Source organism: Erythrolamprus reginae, chromosome 1, assembly GCF_031021105.1.
Source record: "Erythrolamprus reginae isolate rEryReg1 chromosome 1, rEryReg1.hap1, whole genome shotgun sequence".
Lineage (NCBI taxonomy): Eukaryota > Metazoa > Chordata > Lepidosauria > Squamata > Dipsadidae > Erythrolamprus > Erythrolamprus reginae.
Window position 1 is genome coordinate 146,460,131 of NC_091950.1, and position 21,497 is coordinate 146,481,627.

Sequence of the window (21,497 nt, forward strand, 5' to 3'; positions counted from 1 at the left end):
AAAGGGACCATGGGAGACATGATAGCATTCTTCCAATATCTCAGAGTTTGCCACAAAGAAGAAAGAGTCAACCTATTCTCCAAAGCACCTGAGGGCAGAACAAGAAGCAATGGGTGGAAACTAAACAAGGAGAGAAGCAACTTAGAACTAAGGAGAAAATTCCTGACAGTTGGAACAATGAATCTGTGGAACAGCCTGCTACCAAAAGTTGTGAATGCTCCAACACTGGAAGTTTTAAAGAAGATGTTGGATACCCATTTGTCTGAAGTAGTGTAGGGTTTCCTGCCTAGGCAAAGGGTTAGACCAGAAGACCTCCAAGGTCCCTTCCAACCCTGTTGTTATTATTATATTATATAACTTTTTTCCTTCCAAAATGTTTTTTATTTATTGCATCTTTCTTCCTCCCCTTCCAAAATCTTTCTTTTTTTTTTTAAATTCCAAAAACCTCTTAAAATATCTTTAGGAATGTTATCTTAATCTTAAAGCCTGTTATCTTAATCTTCATTACAATATCATTATAATTTTCTTAATAATTGGAATTTCATATATTCTTTCAAAACAATTGCTTAAATCAAACTTCCATGTGATAAATATTCAGATTTTCCATTTAAAATGTATTTCATAAGTTAAAATCATTATTACTATCTCAATAGATCAGTAAATAACAATTGGGGGTTACTCAATCATTAACTGTAAAATCTTCTACATGATATTTATCTTGCATAAGGAGAAACCATACTATTAAAAAAAGGTAAATCTATTCATATTAATTATGTAGAACAAATGATTAATGACAAAATTCATACTATTATATTATCCTAACCTTTGTATTGTTTTAAATAAGTCAGCATTAACAATCCTCTTGGGTAGGATAAGTATAGTTGGAAGAAAAAGTTTAATTACACAGAGTTATCCCCACTTTAAGCAACATTTTCTTATAAAATAACCTATCCTGTTAATCAAATGGGTAACTTACATTTTACTTGTACATTTTATTTACTTGTAAAATATCGTTGCTGGCTTGATCAGAAGAGGAAAGCCTTGGTTCCTTCCTTCTGAAAGTCTCTTCAACCCTCCCGCCCCTTCCCCCAGTGCTTCCTGTAGAGGAGGAGCTGTGATTGGTACAGCTTGCTGCCAATCAGATAGCTCTCAGTGCCTCATTTCTGTGTAGAGAAGGAGCTGTGATTGGTTCAGCCTGCTGCCAATCAGGCAGCTCAGGGGTAGCAAGAGCAGAAAAAAAAAACCCCTCCTGTTGCCAGCCATGAGGTTTCTTTCCTCCCTGCCTTTCACATCGGAACTGTGGAGCTTTGGGACAGTTTTCAGGTCAGTGAAAGTCATTGACTCTAGTATAAGCTGAGGTTGGATTTTTCAGCACAGTTTTGTGCTGAAAATATCGACTTATATTCGAGTATATACGGTATTTTGCAGCTGAGTTAAAGCCTTAAAAAATTTGGGATTTTCCAACACCATAGGAACTCTGTTTGTTTGTGTGTGTGTTTGTGTGTGAGTGTGTGTGTGGTTTGGAGGGTTAATAATTTAGGTTATTTTAGGTTATTTCCTAAGGCTTTAACATACCCATTTCAATCTTTTTAGCATTAACATTTAGACTTATATACTGCTTCATAGTGCTTTTACTGCCCTCTCTAAGCGGTTTGCAGAATCAGCCTATTGCCCCCACAATCCGGGTCCTCATTTTACCCACCTTGGAAGGATGAAAGGTTGAGTCAACCTTGAGCCGGTGGTGAGATTTGAATGCTGAACTACAGCTAGCAGTTAGCTGAAGTAGCCTGCAATCCTGCACTCTAACCAATGCACAACCCTGGCTCCATAGCAATAGTTTTATTTAGATTTATATACTGCTTCACAGTGCTTTACAGCCCTTTGTAAGCGGATTACAGAGAGTAAGCATATTGCCCCCAACAACCTGGGTCCTCATTTTACTCACCTGGGAAGGATGGAAGGCTGAGTCAACCTTTTATAAAAAGTCAAGAAGTGTGCTATAAATTTTTGGGTACCTTTACTAAGATGGCGGTTATTAAGATATTAAGATTATTAAGTTATTAAGTGCCTTATCCTGAGTCAGAGTTGTGGCCAATTTAACACAGAAACATTTCTCAGGGAGTATGTTGCCAAGATCCCATTGGGATTGGGTGGCATGGAAAGAAAGAAGGAAGGAAAGAAAGAAAGAAGGAAGGAAGGAAAGAAAGAAAGAAAAAGAAAGAAAATCCAATCACCTTATTGCCAGGCAGTATGAATGAATGAATGGGCTCTTATATTTAATAATATGAATACAGTAATCCCTCGGTACTTTGCGGTTCATCTTTTGCGGATTCGCTACTTCACGGGTTTTCAAAGGGGGCTTAAAATCCATTAAATCCATTAAAAATTCATAAAATTCTTCTACAGTACTACTGTACTCTATTAAAGAAACTGGTAAGATATCACATGTAGTTCCAGCTGAGAAACATTATAGAATGACTGTTTAATGCAAAGGATGGGTTTTAAAAGTCCAAGTGCTTGTTAAATACAACCCCCCCATCTTTCCTCTACTTTACGGAAATTCATTTTTCACGGGTGGTCTTGGAACTCATCCCCCGCGAAAAACAACAGGACCTTTTTTTCATCTAGTTGAGCAGTCTCAACCAATTGCACAAGGAGTTGGATGAGCCTTAAGTTGGCCTTAAGGGCAATAATGCTGCCATCAAAGCAAACAGTCTTTAACCTCCCTGATTTTCATTAACTGGTCCAGCCCTTTTCGGAAGCCCGCTAACCAGGTAGCCATCTTCACATCTTGTGATACCCAATCTTAAAAATTGAATTGCGTGTTGTATTTTTTTTTTTGTAAAAAAAATCCTTTTGCTGGTCATGATTTCTTCCAGGATTCGGTGTCTGGTTAATTTCCCAAATAGTGCTTCATGACAGATTGATAAGCAGTATTTAAGCCATACGGGGTCAGTCCAAGATCGATCTCTTGCAAAGTTGTTTTGAAATTGCCCCTGTGAAAAATGGTCACCTTCCCTCAAGCCCTAGTCTTTCTGAACTTGTAGGACTACAGGTCCCTAAAATATTGAAGGGATTGGTCTGTCCCACCCATGAATAAAAGGAATGATTCAGACAGTTATATTCCTTCTGTACAAGTTTAATTAATACATATGGATGGCAATTTACTATAAAGACCTTCCAACAGTTAATTTGTTGTGAGCCGCCCTGAGTCTCAGGAGAAAGGCGGCATAAAGATCAAAATAATAATAATAATAATAATAATAATAATAATAATAGGAATCAAATAAGCAAGCAACTAAATAAATAAATGGGTTCATATATTTAATAATTATTAAAAGTAAAAATTAAAAACCCATAATTTGATAGAAGTATCTCAAAGTAAAATATAGATGGCAACAGCAAACTATTCAGCCAGTTTTTCTTTGTAAAAAATGTCCCTCTTGTGGCTGCCAGAATTTTACATGGAATGGCACAAGTCTTAATTCTACAGGGAGACCATTCCACACAAGGTAGATGAAACAACGGACACACTGCACTTCCTGGTTTTTATTTTTCTCATTTCACAGAAGTGGGAGTGCAATGAAGAGCTTTTTGAGATAGAAACCTTCGATGGCACCAGTTCAAGTAGGGGGAAGGCGAGCACCAATTCGTCATTGCGTTTAAGGATTTTATTTGAACAAACCTAGTTAACACACTAGGGCCTGAAGAACAATGTACTCCAGCATATGACACAATAGTCAGTCTATTATTGCAAGCATGGGCAGGAAGATGAGAGGCCTCCTTGACTGCTGTTGACCCTTGACATACCTTTCCTACAAGTTAGACCACAAGTTAAACCTGACTGTTCCTGTCTGTGACTCTGTACAGGGAAGTCTTTCTCAAAAAGCTTTCCCATCCTACCTTCCATGCTTTTTGGAGTATGATGACTAGAACTACATTTTTCTGTGTGCTCTTCCATGCGGAGATCTACTACTTCCAGAGTTGGGGACAGGAATGAGACAGTACTTTTACTTATCATGTAGGAAACTTGCCTCCTAAATACCTTGTTTGTATACCTGCAATAAATACTTTTTGGTCACTTTAGGGCAGTGATGGCGAGCCTATGGCATGGGTGCCACTGTTGGCACACGAGTCGTTGCCCTAGCTCAGCTCCAATGTGCATGTGTGTGCCGGCCAGCTGATATTTGGCTCGCATAGAGGCTCTGGGAGGGCATTTTTGGTTTCAGGAGAGCCTCCGGAGAATGGGAGAGGACATTTTCCCCTCTCCCTGCTCCAGGGAAGCCTTTGGAGCCTGGGGAAGGTGAAACACGAGTCTACTGGGCCCACCAGAAGTTGGGAAACGGGCCTTTTCCAGTCTCCAAAGGGTCTCTGGGGGACGGGGGAATAATAATTTAATAATTAATAATAATCCATTAGATTTGTATGGGAAGCTGTTTTTGCCCTCCCATGGCATTTAATTATGGATGTGGGCACTCACGCATGTGCGATAGCGTGCACACACGCTCTTTCAGCCCCTGGGGGACAAAAAGGTTCGCCATCACTGTCTTAGGGAAAATGGTGGTGGTCTACACCTGGAGGCATTAACTTACAAATAACGAATTATTTATTTAATTAATTTATATGCCCCCCCCCCAAACTCCTGGAGGACTCTGGGTGGCTTATAACAAGAAAGAACATCTAAAAAAAAAGGGGGGGGGGAAAGACAATTTAAAAGACAATTTAAAACCCCTTAATAAAAATCATGCATATTTTTTACGGCTGGATCTGGAAGATGTGTCATTTGTTCAACGGCCCCAGGCCTGCCAGCAAAGCCAGGTCTTTAAGGCTTTCTGGAAGGCCAGTTTTGGGGGGGGGGCGCAGTATGGATCTCAGGGAGTAGCTGGTTCCAGAGAGCTGGTGCCACCACAGAGAAGTCCCTTCCCTGCGGTCCCACCAACTGGCACTGCTTAGCTGACAGGACCCGGAGAAAGCCAACCCTATGGGTCCTTATCAGTCTCTGGGAGCTGTGTGACAGATGGCGGTCCCGAAGATAGTTTGGCCGAATTATGATTTATTCAAGTGAAGCTTCTAGAATAACAGGCTGAGTTTGCATTGCATGCTAGGCTACAATATGGTGTGTGTGTGTGTGCACATAATTACATTACAGAATGTCAAGGTGTCATTCTGCCCTGGCTATGAAATCTGAAAGAACTTGCTCCTTTTGGCTCATGTCAACAAACGCTGTTTTCACTGAACTTTACAAAAGTCAGTATCTGCCAAGTAGGGGATTGGAGATGAAAGAACTCTTGTATATTTTCTGTTCATCTGCCTTGGGAGCCATCTATTGACAAAACCTGGTATTACCTGCAGAATATAATTTCACTCCAGAGTGCAGTGGGTCTCAACCTTTCTCAACCTTTCTAATGTTAACGACCAGTTCCTCATTGTGACCCCCTACTGTAAGTCTAGCGTCAATTCTCCCAACAGAACCTTAATCTGATTGGCAGGTAGGTCAGAGCGACACCCCCACTGTAAACACCTGATTGGTCGGATTGTAAAAATATGTTCCAAGCAGTGGAGGGCTGCAAAACATACTGCTCAAAAAAAATAAAGGGAACACTTAAACAACACAATATAACTCCAAGTAAATCAAACTTCTGTGAAATCAAACTGTCCATTTAGGAAGCAACACTGATTGACAATCAATTTCACATGCTGTTGTGCACATTCAACTATGTACAGAACAAAGTATTCAATGAGAATATTTCATTCATTCAGATCTAGGATGTGTTTCCTTTATTTTTTTGAGCCATATATTTTACTACCACACTATGAGCATGGCTTATTTTATGGGTGTGGCTTGCGGCCATGTGACCAGGTGGGAGTGGCTTGATGATCATGTGACCAGCGGGTGGCTTAAAGGTCATGTGACTAGCTTAAAAATGGCCAACTTGATATCACTCACCTCAATTGTTTGGGTTAGGGTTAGGGTGCATGGCCTCTCCTCACCTCAAAGTGTTACAATTTCCGTATCTATTTACTATTACTGAACATCCAAAATATACTATTTAATTCTGTGTATATATGCCATATGTGTACATACATATTACATACAAGCACACAAAAATATACATTATCTACTGTATAAAGTGTATGTGTATGTCCACACACACACACATATACAGCTCTTCTAAAATTATACACATTCAACCTCAATATCACATTCAATATCAAAATTGTTTTACCGGTTCTGCGTACCTGACCGTACCCGTAGGAGCCCATCATTGGTTCCAAGGTGCCAGAATAGAAGCTTTAGTTCCTAACACTATGGACATTTGGTCTTTTCCCATGGTCTTAGGCAACCCCTGTGAAATAGTTATTCGACTCCCAAAGGGGTCCCGACCCCCAGGTGGAGAATCCCTTGCATAGAGTTAAGAGCTCAGCTAAACAGTGGCTGGCGGTCATCCTGTGGTGTCTGTGTCCTTGCCAAATCTTGCCAAATTGATCCTCTCCCCAGCTGCTTCCTTTTCTCCAACAAATACCTCGAAACTTACCTGCAAAAGTTTACACTAAAATACCTATATGAAAAAGAAATAATGAAAAGCATTTCCCCCTCTGACATTCATTACCACTGTTTTTTTCTCTTTAGTAAAGTGAGCACAAACTGTCCCAGAGTGGCATCTTTTAAAACAACAACAACTGAATAGCATTGAGAATTTTAGAGAATAAAGTTTTTATTTTAACTCTCATTGTTTTCAAAACATTTTTTTTAATCAGGCTTGTACAATGATTGGTGATTACAAAGCAAGGAGACTCCTACACACTGCCCACCTCCCCATGTACCTGATTAAAGATACTCTCTAGCTGCAAGCAGGACTTCTTTCAGCTTCCAGACACCCACCCCATTCTCAAGTGCTTGTTTTAAAGCAACTAGCTTCTATTTCACCCATTTCAATAGTGAAATTGAAATTTTCCTCCATGGGTGGAATATTTATCAAGCGACAAGATCTACTGCCAAAGGCAGACATCACTAATTCCTAAACCCAGCTAGCCTCAACTTAACCACCACAATTGGGGTTAGAATTTCCATTGCCAAACATAGGGGTGGTTAAGTGAACCGTACCTGATTTTAGCATGTTTTTGCCCATGATTGTTAAGTGAATCATTGTGGTTGTTCAGTGAATTGTGGTCACTAAGCAAAACCTGGCTTCCCCCATTGACTGCTTATCAGAAACCAACTGGGAAGCTCACAGGTGGTAATCACGTGATTCTGGGGTGCTGCAATCACCTTAAATTTTGCTTTGCTTATGTGACTAAGGAAGATGTGACAGGACTGGTCATAAGTCTTTTTGTGTGTGTGTATGTGCCATTGTTTTGTGCCAATTAGTTGATAGATGAATGTTTGTATGTCGAGAGCTCTCTGTACTTTCTGCATTCAACTGGCTGTTATTTAAAATTAAAGTAGGTCCACCTTCTTGCTCCCCCAGTATTCTGATAAGAACTATATAGACTATATATAAATAAAAAAATAAAGGGAACACTTAAACAACACAATATAACTCCAAGTAAAATCAAACCTCTGTGAAATCAAACTGTTCCTCTTAGGAAGCAACACTGATTAACAATCAATTTCATTTTGTTGTCAGCACATTCAACTTTGTACAGGGCAAAGTATTCAATGAGAATATTTCATTCATTCAGATCTAGGATGTGTTCTTTGAGTGTTCCCTTTGTTTTTTTTGAGCAGTGTATATATATACTCTATGTGTACTGTATGTGTATATCTGCATGTATGTACACACACACACAAGTTATATAAGAGTATATAACTCTTATCAGAATATATACATGTATGTCCTATTCCCCAGTTTCTGGTTCATTTGGCAAATAAGAAAGGGGGTGGTGGAGAAACTAAGCGGTCTGCTACAGGTTTCCTCTTGGGTGTATGTTGAATCTCAAAGGTAAATCTGTCTGAAAGAACATGAGGAAAGAAAGACACATGGTAGCATGTCAGGACTGAGGATTATTAATCATTCATCAAAAATGGGCAATTTCCCCCACTCTCCATTTTTTATAAGGAAGCACTCAGATCCCTAGAATTCAGAAAATTTGCAGGGCAAGTTAACGGAAAAATTGTTTGGCTGTTCTATCAGGCAAAACTATACGGCTCAAAAAAATAAAGGGAACACTTAAACAACACAATATAACTCTGTAAAATCAAACTGTCCACTTAGGAAGCAACACTGATTGACAATCAATTCCTTCCATCCTTCCGAGGTGGGTAAAATGAGGACCCAGATTGTGGGGGCAATAGCCTTGCTCTGTTAAAAAAGTGCTATTGCTAACATGTTGTAAGCCGCCCTGAGTCTAAGGAGAAGGGGGGCATAAAAATCGAATAAATAAAATAAATAAAATAAAATTCCACATGTTGTCAGCACATTCAACTGTACAGAGCGAAGTATTCAATGAGAATATTTCATTCATTCAGATCGAGGATGTGTTCTTTGTGTTCCCTTTGTTTTTTTGAGCATCGTGCAATACATGCATTCATTGGCTTTCCTTGTGGGCTATCGTCAAGAGGGAGCAAATAATGATGGAGGAGGAGGAGGAGGAGGAAGACTATCATACCCCTTCCTGTCTGCTCAATATCACCCTCTCCAACCTGAAATTATTGTGTGGGTGGAAGATCAGCTAAGCAGAGGCACATTTGAGCAAACAAAACAAAAGGGGAACATTAAACCGCTTCTCCATTGCAGTCCTGGTTCTCCACTCTGATTTTAGCTTCTGATAATAAAATCCAAGGGCAAACGAGATGTTGTGAGGCCTCCAAATCTAGCTGTGAAAGCCAAAGGTGCCAGTCTTCACATTGAAAAGATAAGGCACTGCCACTATTAAGCCCTGAGTAGAAGTGCTGTAGTTCTGGGTTCGTATGAAGAAGATAATAATCTTGTTGCAGTGGGTCTAGAGCAACCTTGGCAACATGAAGATATTTGGACTTCAACTCCCAGAATTCCCCAGCCAGCGAATGCTGGCTGGGGAATTCTGGGAGTTGAAGTCCAAATATCTTCATGTTGCCAAGGTTGGGAAACACTGCTCTAGAGAGTGGACAGATCTGAGCAAGACAATAGCTTTCCTTGGGGAAAGCATTATATTTCTAAAGCTGAGTTACTGCTACATGCAGGCACAGTCCTGGGTGATGATGTTGGGCACTGTCTCATACTTGAAGGAATAGCCACCATCTGACGTGGTACGGACTCTCAGAGGCTGCATCGTGGCTGGCAAGGCGCCACAGCAATGCTGGGACTTGGGAAACGCAGTCTGGATGCCAGGACAGTCTCCATGACAGTAATAAAACATAAAGCTGCTGGGATGCACGATCCAATTGTCCCATCCCAGTTCTTCGAAACTGATGTTGATGGCGGTGCGGTGGCAGTGGTCATGAGGCCTAGGAATATGCTGGAAGAAAGTGAGATTAGCTAGAAAGTTTTCTTTTGAGGAACGCCGGGCCCGGTCTCGTGTCTTGGGCCTGGTAGTTGCCACGAGGAAAGGCCTCTTCTCGGCATCAGCCACACAGGGGCAGCCTACGCAACGGATGAAGAGCACAAATACATTCTGGTAAAGGTAATGGAAGAAGGATTTCCTGAAATGAAAGACTGTCCAGCCCTCGGGAGCTGGCGTTGCCATGGTAGCTAGAGGGATCTGGCCTTCTTCGGACAGCGTCAGGATCTCTGGGAAGGAGTTGTTGGAGGCCGCTTCTAAGGGCCTGTTCTGAACCACCACAGGGCCCGTGTAGAACCACAGCTGGGCTGATGTCACCTCACGATTCAGGATATGTATTGAGGGTTGAAAAATGTGGGTGAAAACTCCCTCATCCTCTGGAAGCTCATCGGGCTGAAGTGGCTCACAGGATGCCTCTGCAAAAGAGGAGAAGGATTAATAGAATAGAATAGAATAGAATTTTTATTGGCCAAGTGTGATTGGACACACAAGGAATTTGTTTTGGTGCATATGCTCTCAGCGTACATAAAATAAAATATACGTTTGTCAAGAATCATGTGGTACAACACTTAATGATTGTCATAGGGGTCAAATAATAATGGGACTTGGCATTAAATATTGTAGGCCAGAGGCCTTCAAACGTGGCAACTTGGGGACTTCAACTCCCAGAATTCTCCAGCCAGCATATCTGAAGTCTGCACGTTTTAAAGTTGCCAAGCTTGAAGACCTCTGCTGTAGTAGGGTATCATACCATTTCATATCATAGGTCAGTGATAGTGAACCTATGGCACAGGTGCCGTAGGCGGCACGCGGAGCCGTATTCGTTGGCACGCAAGCAGTTGCCTTAGCTCAGTCCCAATATGCATGTATGTCTACGGAGAGGGGCGGCATACAAATTTAATAAATAATAATAATAATAATAATAGTAATAATAGTAATAATACAGTAATAATAATAATAATAATAATAATGCAGTAATAATAATAATAATAATAATAATAATAATAATAATAATAATAATACAGTAATAATGATGATGATGATGATGATGATGATGATGATGTATGTGCCGGCCAACTGATTTTTGGCTCACACAGAGACTTCTGGGAGGATGTTTTTTGGCTTCCAGAGAGCCTCTGGAGGGTGGTGTGGTGGAGAAGGGCATTTTTACCTTCCCTCGGCACCAGGGAAGTCTTTGGAGCCTGGGGAAGGTGAAACACGAGCAGTGAAGGGCTACCAAAATTTTTACTACCACACTGTGGGCGTGGCTTGTTGAAAGAAAATACAGGGCATCCTGCATAAGCCATGCCCACAGTGGGTGTGGCTTATGCAGGACGCCCTGCATTTTCTTTCAACATCTTTCAGTGCAAATTGGTGCTCTGGGGTGGAGCTCCATTTTCGCTACCCCACTGCGTTCCCTCCGTCTCCCCCTCCCGAACACGAGCCTACTGGGCCCACCAGAAATTGAGAAACAGGCTACGTCCGGCCTCCAGAGGGCCTCCGGAGGGCAGAGGAAGCTGTTTTCGCCCTCCCCAGGCATTGAATTATGGGAGTGGGCACTTGCACATATGTGATAGCATGCGCCCATGCTCTTTCAGCACCCGAGGAAAAAAATGTTCGCCATCACTGTCATAGGCTATCATTTCTCCTAGACTGGAAGAATGAGAAGTGAAAGAAGAAAGAACAAGTGTTGATGACTCTGAAATCTCCTTTCTCTTTATTAGGGCAGGTTCAAAAAAATGAATCCAGGTTCTTTCTTTTATTAGATTAATACCTGGCTGGGGTTGCTACATGCTTATACTGTAGGAGGAGAGCAGTCTTAAGCTGTGATAGCAAAAAGCAAAACAAACAAACAGGAAGAAACTGATAACCACCTATTCTGACTTGCACATTTTTATTAAAAGGCATAAGTGCATGGTTTTTTTAATAGCATTTTTTAAAAATAAAAAAAATTCTGATTATATGTTTACATGTGAGACGACAGCAAAATCTTGCGGTTGCAGGATTCCTCTACAAATATTGCCTGGCTTACTGTTGAGATTTTTCTTCTGTACGTTAATGCATATGTATTTATAATGCAGACCTGGGTAACAATACTAAATAAATTCTAAAGAAACTGCTGAGGAAGCTAGAGTTGTCAAAACTGGGCTGCAAAAATCTGGACAGCCACTAAATGGCAGAAAAGAGATACATGATTCTTTCCGACCATAATTCTTTCTTCCTGTAAAATGGAATCTGGACTTTTGCAACTCAGATGCAGCAATAGTAACAAAGCTGTAGAAGAATATACACTGCTCAAAAAAAAATAAAGGGAATACTTAAATAACACAATATAATTCCAAGTAAATCAAACTTCTGTGAAATCAAATTGACCACTTTGGAAGCAACACTGGTGGACAGTCAATTTCACATGCTGTTGTGCACATTCAACTTTGTACAGAACAAAGTATTCAATGAGAATATTTCATTCATTCAGATCTAGGATGTGTTATTTGAGTGTTCCCTTTATTTTTTTGATCAGTGTATGTATGTGCAGGAGTGGCAATAGTTAAAGTTCACATGATTCTAGTGAATCATTTCTCCCTTTATGGAATTTAAATTGTCTTCTTCTACCTGCCCATTGTTTTCTGCATGCCATCATTACATCTCATTTCCTATTCAGACATAAATCCATGTCAGTAATCTGGATTATGGAAAGTTGAGATCTCTTTCAAAGACATTTCCTAACAAGGCAACTCTCTACACAAGCACCTGCAGAATCTAAAATAGTAGGTTTATGTTAGTGTAACAAAAAGCTTGTGGTTGCTAGTTCATTATATAGCCACATTGCAGTGTTACCTGCCTAGTCCCACTGAGACTAGCTCTCAAATAAAAGAATATAACATTACAAATTGTGGTTGAAATACTATTATCTGGAAATAAACTGAATCCAATTAGACCTATGTTTAAGGTCACATAAAGATCCACTGTTAATTGCATGGCATTCAGTGGGACGTCTGAACAACTAGAAAGAAAAACGGAGTGCGTATCTGCAGGAAAAGGGAAATATTTAAAAGCCACCAGAACTCCCACATTGGCAGCATCAACTGGATTTGAGTTGCTGAATCTGACTTACATTTCTGCCATAGCTAGAACAAAATCAAAATGTGTGCGTTTGTTTGCTTGCATACATCTCTGGCATGAAGTTCACTGCTATATGATTTCTTACAATCATACAGTTGGATATGACCTAAAAGACCATCTAGTCCAGTGTTCCCCAACCTTAGAAACTTGAAGATATTTGGACTTCAACTCCCAGAATTCCCCAGCCAGCATTCGCTGGCTGGGGAATTCTGGGAGTTGAAGTCCAAATATCTTCAAGTTGCCAAGGTTGGGAAACACTGATCTAGTCCAACCCTCTGCTTTGTGCAGGACCTACAACATGAGCTTCACCTAAGTACTTATTCCTGCATCTGTTGAAATGGCTTAGATAATAAAATAATGATTGCCTATTTTTTTAAAAACCTCCCAGGACCCCTTGAATGTTGATTCTGCTTACCTTGGGTTGGGAAGGCAATCACTTGGGATATGTCTTCTTCCTCCAAGCTGCGAGTCACTGCTGTGTCCAAGGTATGCCGCCTGTGGAGCCACCTTTGTCCCCCTTGGGGCCTTTCATTTTGGGGGACAGGACTGAGAGAGTCCAGGAAATGTGCCTTGATTTTAGCCAGGATGAGTGGCCTCTCAGCATCCTTGTTGCAGCCAGCAACGGCAGCAGCAGCAGGACCCAGCAAAATCAGCTGCAGGATCAGAAAGGAGTTCATCCTCGTCCAGATGTGCAGAGAGCCTTGATCCATCAGATAAGAGGGAACGAGAGGCAGGCTGTGTGAAATTCCTGCAAAAGGGGGGGAAATGTTCTTGCCTGTGCGTAAAAGTTCAGACTGAAAGCACCGTTCCCAGATGTCGCTTGTTGGCTCAGAATCTGTGCCTGGAGGATGAGATGGACTGGCTCTTCGGTTGGATCTGCCCAGCTTTTTCTACCTCCTGATTTCTTTATTGAGCCAAGCTGTGGCATGATGGCATTGAGGCTATCTGTCACTGACGTAAATGTCTGGTAGCCATGAATATTATCTCCTGGGCAGCAAAAACACAGGAGACCTCTGGAATGCAAGGACGGTGTTGCCTAGGGGACAGGACCTAGAGCAGAGCAGTCTGGAGAAGAGATGGACGTAGTCCCCAACTTGTCAACCTTAGGGCAGTAACAGACAGGCGATTCTCCTTGGTTTTTTTTTTTATACTGGACTGTCTGAAATTCAGGGTCGTTTAAACTGTTATGTTCTGTGGAGCCAGACCATTCTCCTCCATCCCAGGCGGTTTAAGTCATTCATATAATATTAAATTCTATATCAAAGATTTAGTAGGCAGTTTCCAAATGTTTCACTTATGTACACAAATTCACAATTTGCTATCCACACACTTCCTAGTTCAGTATCCAAAAGGCTTCAAATGCACTGGAATTACACATTTATATGTCTTTTTAGATATACTGTATGTGTAATTCCAGTGCTTGCACACATCTCTGGCATGAAGTTCACTGCTATATGATTTCTTACAATCATACAGTTGGATATGACCTAAAAGATCATCTAGTCCAACCCAATGAATATAATATAAGAAGTTATACTTCTACCTTTGATCACACTGAGTAAGGGTTTAATATGGGTGTCACGAAGCAATACAATTGCTTGTGAATATATTATTTGCATGATCCTAGAAGTAAAATGACCTTCTATTATTATTATTTTATTATTATTTATTAGATTTGTATGCCGCCCCTTTCCGAAGATTCGGGGTGGCTCACAACATAACAATAGTACAATTCATTACAAATCTAATATTAAAATTTAAAAAGTCAATTAAAAAACATTAATATAAAATAATCAATATCATAAAATCACAACTATGCACTCGTACACACTCAACCCAATTAATCATACTACAGAGGTCAGAGGAACAACGAAGGGGGGGACAAAGCCTGGCGACAAAGGTGAGACTTCAGCATTTTACGGAAGGCGAGCAGGGTGGGGGCTGTTCAGATCTCTGGAGGGAGTTGATTCCAGAGGGCCGGGGCCGCCACAGAGAAGGCTCTTCCCCTGGGCCCCGCCAACCGACATTGTTTAGTCGATGCGACCTGGAGATGGCCAACTCTGTAGGACCTATATTCATTAAATGCACACTACTTTTTTTTAGGTTTCTACCCAAATTAAAATCTTCTGTTATTAAAAACTCCATCTGTCAAAGTTAACACAGCTCTCAAAGCAGAATCTCAATAACTGTTTTAAGTCACTTCCATAAGTAGACCCAATCCAAATACAGCATTGAAATTTTGGTACAACAATACACTGCATTTGGGTTAGAGAAGCAGTGATGGGCTCCTACGGGTATGGTCAGATACGCAGAACCGGTAAAAAAAAAAAGAATTCTTTTTCCCCCCCTTTTGGGCTCTGGGTATGTTTTTCCTATTGCAGTAAATGAGGTTGAATGTGTATAATTTTAGAAGAGCTGTGCGTGCATGTGTGTACATACACTTTATATAGTAAATAATGTATATTTTTGTGTGCCTGTGTGTAATATGTATGTACACATATGGCATATATAAATAGAATTAAATTGTATATTTTGGATGTTCAGTAATAGTAAGGGAAATTGTATCTCTTTAAACTGAGGAGAGACCAGGCACCCTAACCCTAACCCAAACCCTTGACTTGAGTGATGTCAAGTTGGCCACCTTTAAGTCAGTCACATGACCTCTTAAGCCACCCCCGGTCACATGATCATCAACCCATTTCCAACTGGTCACATGGCTGGCAAGCCACACCCACAAAATAAGCCACGTCCACAGCATGGTAGTAAAATTTTTTGTAGCCCTTCATTGTAAGAGAAGTGATTATTAAATCACCTTTACGAAGATCCATAAAAGAGAAATGTTTATAGTCCTTTTTAACATGTTGATAAATCAAATTACAGAATCTGGCTCCAGATGAGAAAAGATTATCATGTAATTGTGGCTATTTTAGTAGCAGGATCGGAATGAGCACTTCGGGATTGGGCGGCGTAGAAGTCGGATAAATAAATAAATAATCAGGTTAGACGTTAGGTCCTCGAGCCTCAAGCAAATATTCAAAATAACTGAGTATGGTTATATAAGGCCCAATGCACCAGTAACTGAAACTTCTCTGGATATCCAGCTAGTATAGGGATGGACAATAGACAGAAGGAGGGATGTTTGTAGAAGATCTGAATCAGTATGAATAGTGTGTGAAGAACAGGAGGAGATTAAGGAAAATTTCAGTAATTCAAAGAGAGCTATGCTTTTTAGTGGTTTTATTGATGAAAATTCATAAAGAGGGTTCTTCATTGATCTGGATTCCTTGCCTTCTCACCACAGAGCAGGCCCACAGCCCTGAAAATAAAATAAGAGGAAATGGAAAGAGAGAAGATGGGATAGTTGATGGGATAGATAGAGCTGAGGTGGCGCAGCAGGTAGAGTGCTGTACTGCAGGCCATTGAAGCTGACTGTAGATCTGTAGATCGGGGGTTCAAATCTCATCACCGGCTCAAGGTTGACTCAGCCTTCCATCCTTCCGAGGTGGGTAAAAAATGAGGACTTGGATTGTGGGGCAATATGCTGGCTCTGTTAAAAAAGTGCTATTGCTAACATGTAAGCTGCTCTGAGTCTAAGGAGAAGGGCGGCATAAAAATCAATCAAACAATAATAATAATAATAATAATAATAATAATAATAATAATAATAATAATAATTTATTAGATTTGTATGCCACCCTTCTCCAAAGACTCGGGGCGGCTCACAACATAGTAATAGTACAATACATTACAAATCTAATATTAAAATTTAAAAAGTCAATTAAAAACATTAATATAACATAATCTATATAATAAAATCACAACTACGCACTCGTACACACTCAACCCAATTAATCGTACTACAGAAGTCAGAAAACAACAACAAAGGGGGGAGGTGAGTCTTCAACATTTTACGGAAGGTGAGGAGGGTGGGGGCTGTTCGAATCTCTGGAGGGAGTTAATTCCAGAGGGCCAGGGCTGCCACAGAGAAGGCTCTTGCCCTGGGCCCCGCCAGCCGACTGTTTAGTCGACAGGACCCGTGGAAGGCCAACTCTGTGGAACCTAATCGGCCACTGGGATTTGTGCGGCAGAATGCGGTCTCGTAGGTAGGGCTTTAAATAAATAAATAGTTAGTTAGGGTGAAACACAGTCATCTCTGCTTTTTTACACTCAGGTTGAGATGGGAGAGCCTGACCAAGACCTTTTGAAAGCATTTTGCAAAGATATTAGATTTGATTTGATTAGATTTATTGGATTTATATGCCGCCCCTCTTGCATTGGGTCATCCAGAACAAAATGATACTGTATATTATATCAGCATAGATGAGAAAATTAAACTGACAAGAAGAAATTAAATAGTCCAAAGCAAACCAAGGGGAACCCACATTGAAGCCTGAGATATACTGATGAAGACAAAGGTTGGGAGATTGAACCATTCCATATAAAAGAAAAGAGCAGAGAAATGAGTAGATCTAGAATCATTGCAGGAAGAAAAACCTCAGGTGGAACATTAATAGTTAATTTGCAAAGATAATTGATAGTTCAAGGTATCAGATGTAGCAGAGAGGTCTAATCAGAGCAGCATTGAAAACAGATGGGTTGGCTTGGCCTCCAGAAGTTCGTGAACAATAGGAGTCAATGCTAGTCTGATAAAATATCCCCGCTGAAAACATTTTTTTTGTGAAGTTGTTGATGGTAAAGTGAAGGAGGACTTGAGATAAAACTACTGTTTCAAGGATTGAATAAGAATGGAAGGAGAGACAACAAATGAAAACTGAAGGACTGAAATAGAGATGAAAGTAGGTATTTCTTACTCAATATACAAGCTGGTTGGGATCCTTGGAAGTTGTAATTTAGCAAACCCACAACTTTCCCTCCCTATATTGTAATAAATTAACAAATAATTTTGCACTCATTTTTCCCCCACTGGGTTTAGCTAGCTAGTTTTAGGACATGTGGAGAACAAATCATGTTTTAGGACACATTTATATAGAACTGTGGAATAATCAAAAGGGTTCACAAACTTTTAAGCACTGTATGTGAAAAGCAACATTGTTAATTGAACATTGCTATGTTTGGGAAAGCTACCGTGTTTCCCCGATAGTAAGACCCCCCCGATTGTAAGACATATGGGGGGTTTCATGGGGGGGTCGGCTTATATAAGCCATACCCCAAAAGTAAGACATATGTCTTACTTTCGGGGAAACACGGTAGATAAACGGTATTGCGGGGGGGGGCGATGACATTGCTTCCAAGCTCCCCGCGCGCCCCTCGCCTTCGCTCGCCGCGGCGCCACCGCCTCTTCCCCTGCCGAGGCTCAGCTGCAAGCGGCCAGCGAGGCCGAGCGGCTCCGAGGCGAGCGGCCGGAGCTGCGCCCTCCTTCACCAGCCTCCTTTCCAGCAGCTCCCTGCGCGCCCCTCGCCTTCGCTCGCCGCGGCGCCACCACCTCTTCCCCTGCCGAGGCTCAGCTGCAAGCGGCCAGCGAGGCTGCTCGGCTCCGAGGCGAGCGGCCGGAGCTGCGCCCTCCTTCGCCCGCCTCCTTTCCGCTCGCCTCGGAGCCGCTCGGCCTCGCTGGCCGCTTGCAGCTGAGCCTCGGCAGGGGAAGAGACGGTGGCGCCGTGGCGAGCGAAGGCGAGGGGCGCGCAGGGAGCTGCCGGAAAGGAGGCGGGCGAAGGAGGGCACAGCGGCGGCCGCTCACCCTTTTTGACTGCCCATCCACCCCTTGACCTGCCTTTAGCCAGCCAGCCGAACGTCCGTGTCGCCGCGGAGTTGGCCTCCCCTGCCGAGAAACATTGCCGGGAGCGGCGAGGGGATGCTCCCCGCAACCCGCCGAATGTCGAGGTCGGCGCCCGCCTCCTTTCCGGCAGCTCCCCGCGCCCGAAGACGAGCCGGCCCCGGTGCCCGGGACAATGTAAGACATACCCCCAAAGTAAGACACAGTGGGGCTTTTGGGGGTAAAAAGATAGTAAGACACTGCCTTACTATCGGGGAAACACGGTAACATTACAGTACAGCTAGTGTTCTCCATTTGTTTTCTCTTTTTAAAGCTGCACCCACCTCTGCCGTCAGGCATGGGGGAATTGAAACATCTCCCCCTTGCCCATGTAGTTTTTGTGTATGATTCGACTGTGTGCTTGTTTTTTATATATTGGGGTTCTTTTGGATTTTTTAACTTAAAACTGTCATTTAGATTGCGAAATATTAGATTTGTTACTATGTTTTGTTTACTATTGTTGTGAGCTGCCCCGAGTCTACGGAGAGGGGCGGCATATAAATCCAATAAATCTAATCTAATCTAATCTAATCTAACTAAGAAATGGCAAATTGAAGTAGACCCACAGACAGGGTTCAAACAAATCGGTACTTTTTATTCAGCTCAGAGAACAAGTGACAGCTCAGCAAGGCAAGTGACAATTCAGCTAGTACCGACTGACTCTGCTTGGAGAAACCGCTTCTTTTATACTTTTGCGGCTCCCGCCAAAGCAAGAGCCAGCCGCGTCTGAGCCAATCAGGAGCGACTTCCTGCTTTAGCTCAGACAGCGCTGTAGACGGAACAAACTATCTACAGGAAATACAAGGTAGCCATTTCAAGATACAACACCCCTCCCCTCATAGTTGGACACATCCATCACGATAGCCATGTGACAAAGTCGTCCAATCGGTGGGGTCTCCGTGAAGCTCGCTCTGACCTGCGCAGTTCAATTTCTCCTTCGACACCGACTGTGGAGGATGGCTCGCCGTTGTTCTCCCGGTGCGGTGGACTTGGCCTGGCGGGCCCAACGAGGACCTCGGAGGAGGAGGATGGCTCGGCGTCGCTGGATGGCTCTCCCTGGCCCGATAAGTTCCTTTGCGTGTCTCTTAATTCGGGCAATGTGTTAAAGTCTGTTGAAGGGGGAGAGTCCATGTCAGCGGTTTGTGGCAAAGGATTTTCTGTTCGTTTCCGAATGTGGTCGATGTGTCGTTTCCACAGTCGACCATCCTCTAGTTTCACCATATAAGTCTTTGGTGCATTTTGTTTAACAACAATTCCCTTCATCCAGTTTACACCTCCATCAAAATTTTTTACATATACATTTTGTCCCAAGTACATTTCTCTTTCAGGTTTTACAAACATTTGATTATTAACACAGAATCTTGGGTTCAACCTATCTAGTGGTGACCTTAATTTTCTTCCCATTAATAACTCTGCAGGGCTTACATGTGTGTGAGAGTTAGGGGTGATGTGTTGGGTGAGCAAGAATTGGTCCAAGTTTTGTTGTACATTCCCAGGGCCTGACCTGCGCAATGCCTCCTTTGCCACACGAACGTAACGTTCTGCCAAGCCATTAGCCCATGGCGAGTAAGGCGAGATGAGGGCATGCCTGACCCCTAGGCCGTCTAGGAACAATTCGAATTGCCTGGCTGTTAGCTGTGGCCCATTGTCAGACACTAAGATATCCGGGCAACCATGGGTGGCAAACAGTCTACTCAATACCTTGATGGTGGCACTTGTGGTTATGTTGTTCATTGCTATTATTTCCACCCATTTGGAGAACGCATCAACCACTATTAGGAAATACTGGGATCCCACTGGACCAGCAAAGTCAATGTGGATTCTTGACCAAGGCCCAGCAGGCTGCTCCCACTCTGCTGGAGTTGTTTTGGGGGGATTGGGCCGTGATTCTTGGCATGGGTCACACTTTGATACCCAGTTTTCAATATCAGCATCCAAACCTGGCCACCATAAATGCCCTCTTGCTAGGCTCTTCATCCTGACAATCCCAGGATGGCCCACATGTAACATTTTGAGTACCTTTACCCTTAGGCTTTTGGGGATGATCACTCTATCTCCCCACAGCAGGCAACCCTTTACATATGATAACTCAAGTCTTTTGGTTTTGAAATCACACAATTCAGGTTTCACAGAGTCATTTTGCCATCCCTTAAGTACACAGTTGACCACTTGTTTAAGGATTTGATCTTGCTGCGTGTGTGCAGCTACCTCTTTGGCCGTGGTTAGTGGGTTATCCTCGAGCTCTATCATTAATACATCTGTGGAAGGAGCAGGGTCCTCCACTAAGTCTGTTATGGGGCACCTACTGAGGCCATCTGCATGATTGATTTCCTTCCCCCCCTTGTGGGTGAGTTCATACTGGTACCCTGAGAGGAAAAGGGCCCACCTGATCAGTCTTGGAGACATAAATGGCGGAGTGGGCTTGTTGGGGGCTAGCAGGCCTAGTAAGGGCTTGTGGTCTGTAACCAATTCAAAACTTCTTCCAAAAATGTAATTGTGAAATTTCTTCACCCCTGCCACTAAAGCTAGAGCCTCTTTATCTAACTGGCTATAATTACTCTCTGTGCTGGTCATGGTTCTGGAAAAGAATGCGATTGGGGCCTCTGTATTATTAGGCAGAACGTGAGCTAGGACTCCTCCTACGCCGTACGGTGAAGCGTCGCACGTGAGCCTAATGGGTAGTGAAGTACTGTATTGGACTACCACACTTTTAGAAGTTAATAATTGCTTAATTTGGAAAAAGGCTTCACGTTCAGTTTTCCCCCAGGTCCAACGGGTTTCCTTCTGGAGTAAACGATGTAGAGGCTCTGCTACTGTTGCCTTCTGCTTCAAAAAAACGGAATAAAAATTAAGGAGGCCTAAAAATGCCTGCAGTTCATTCTTATCTTGTGGCTCTGGGGCTTCCCTAATGGCCCTCAGTTTCTCTGTTGTGGGGTGGATACCTTCTTTGTCCACTTTATATCCCAGGAATTCTATACTGTTGGTTCCCCAGACACATTTGTCAGGCTTGATCCTTAAGCCTTTATCCTGTAACCTCTTAAGTACTTCCCTTATTCTTTTGTTTACTTGTTCTTGGTTTTCCCCTGCAATTAAGATGTCATCAAAATATGGGATGGCCCCATTT

The 21,497-nt window shown here is 42.3% G+C and overlaps 2 protein-coding genes across 5 annotated transcripts in view; one reads left to right on the forward strand and one right to left on the reverse strand.

The window, feature by feature from the left end:
• Positions 1-1,252: 1,252 nt before the first annotated feature.
• Positions 1,253-21,497, forward strand: part of OBSL1 (obscurin like cytoskeletal adaptor 1) — a 149,970-nt gene continuing 129,725 nt past the window's right edge. For 3 of the 4 annotated variants that reach the window (XM_070728524.1, XM_070728511.1, XM_070728531.1), the window contains exon 1: positions 1,253-1,323. Coding sequence is in view for 2 of the 4 variants with exons in the window: in XM_070728511.1 (XP_070584612.1) it covers positions 1,262-1,323 (62 nt within the window). In the remaining 2 variants the exon portion in view is untranslated. Of the gene's footprint in view, positions 1,324-17,280; positions 17,400-21,497 lie in introns of those variants that run through there. The other variant, XM_070728518.1, reaches the window with a different exon arrangement.
• On the reverse strand, positions 9,061-13,444 carry INHA (inhibin subunit alpha). Its single transcript, XM_070736636.1, has 2 exons — positions 13,019-13,444; positions 9,061-9,896 (listed from the first exon to the last, which is right to left on the reverse strand). The coding sequence occupies exons 1-2, from the start codon at positions 13,311-13,313 to the stop codon at positions 9,154-9,156; spliced, it is 1,038 nt and encodes a 345-aa protein (XP_070592737.1). The 5' UTR covers positions 13,314-13,444; the 3' UTR covers positions 9,061-9,153.

Excerpts from the sequence above, each read along its gene's own strand:
- INHA (XM_070736636.1), bottom strand. The coding sequence starts at position 13,313 with ATGGATCAAGGCTCTCTGCACATCTGGACGAGGATGAACTCCTTTCTG. Across the intron at positions 9,897-13,018 it reads GATTGCCTTCCCAACCCAAG|AGGCATCCTGTGAGCCACTT; the intron begins GTAAGCAGAATC and ends CCTCTTTTGCAG.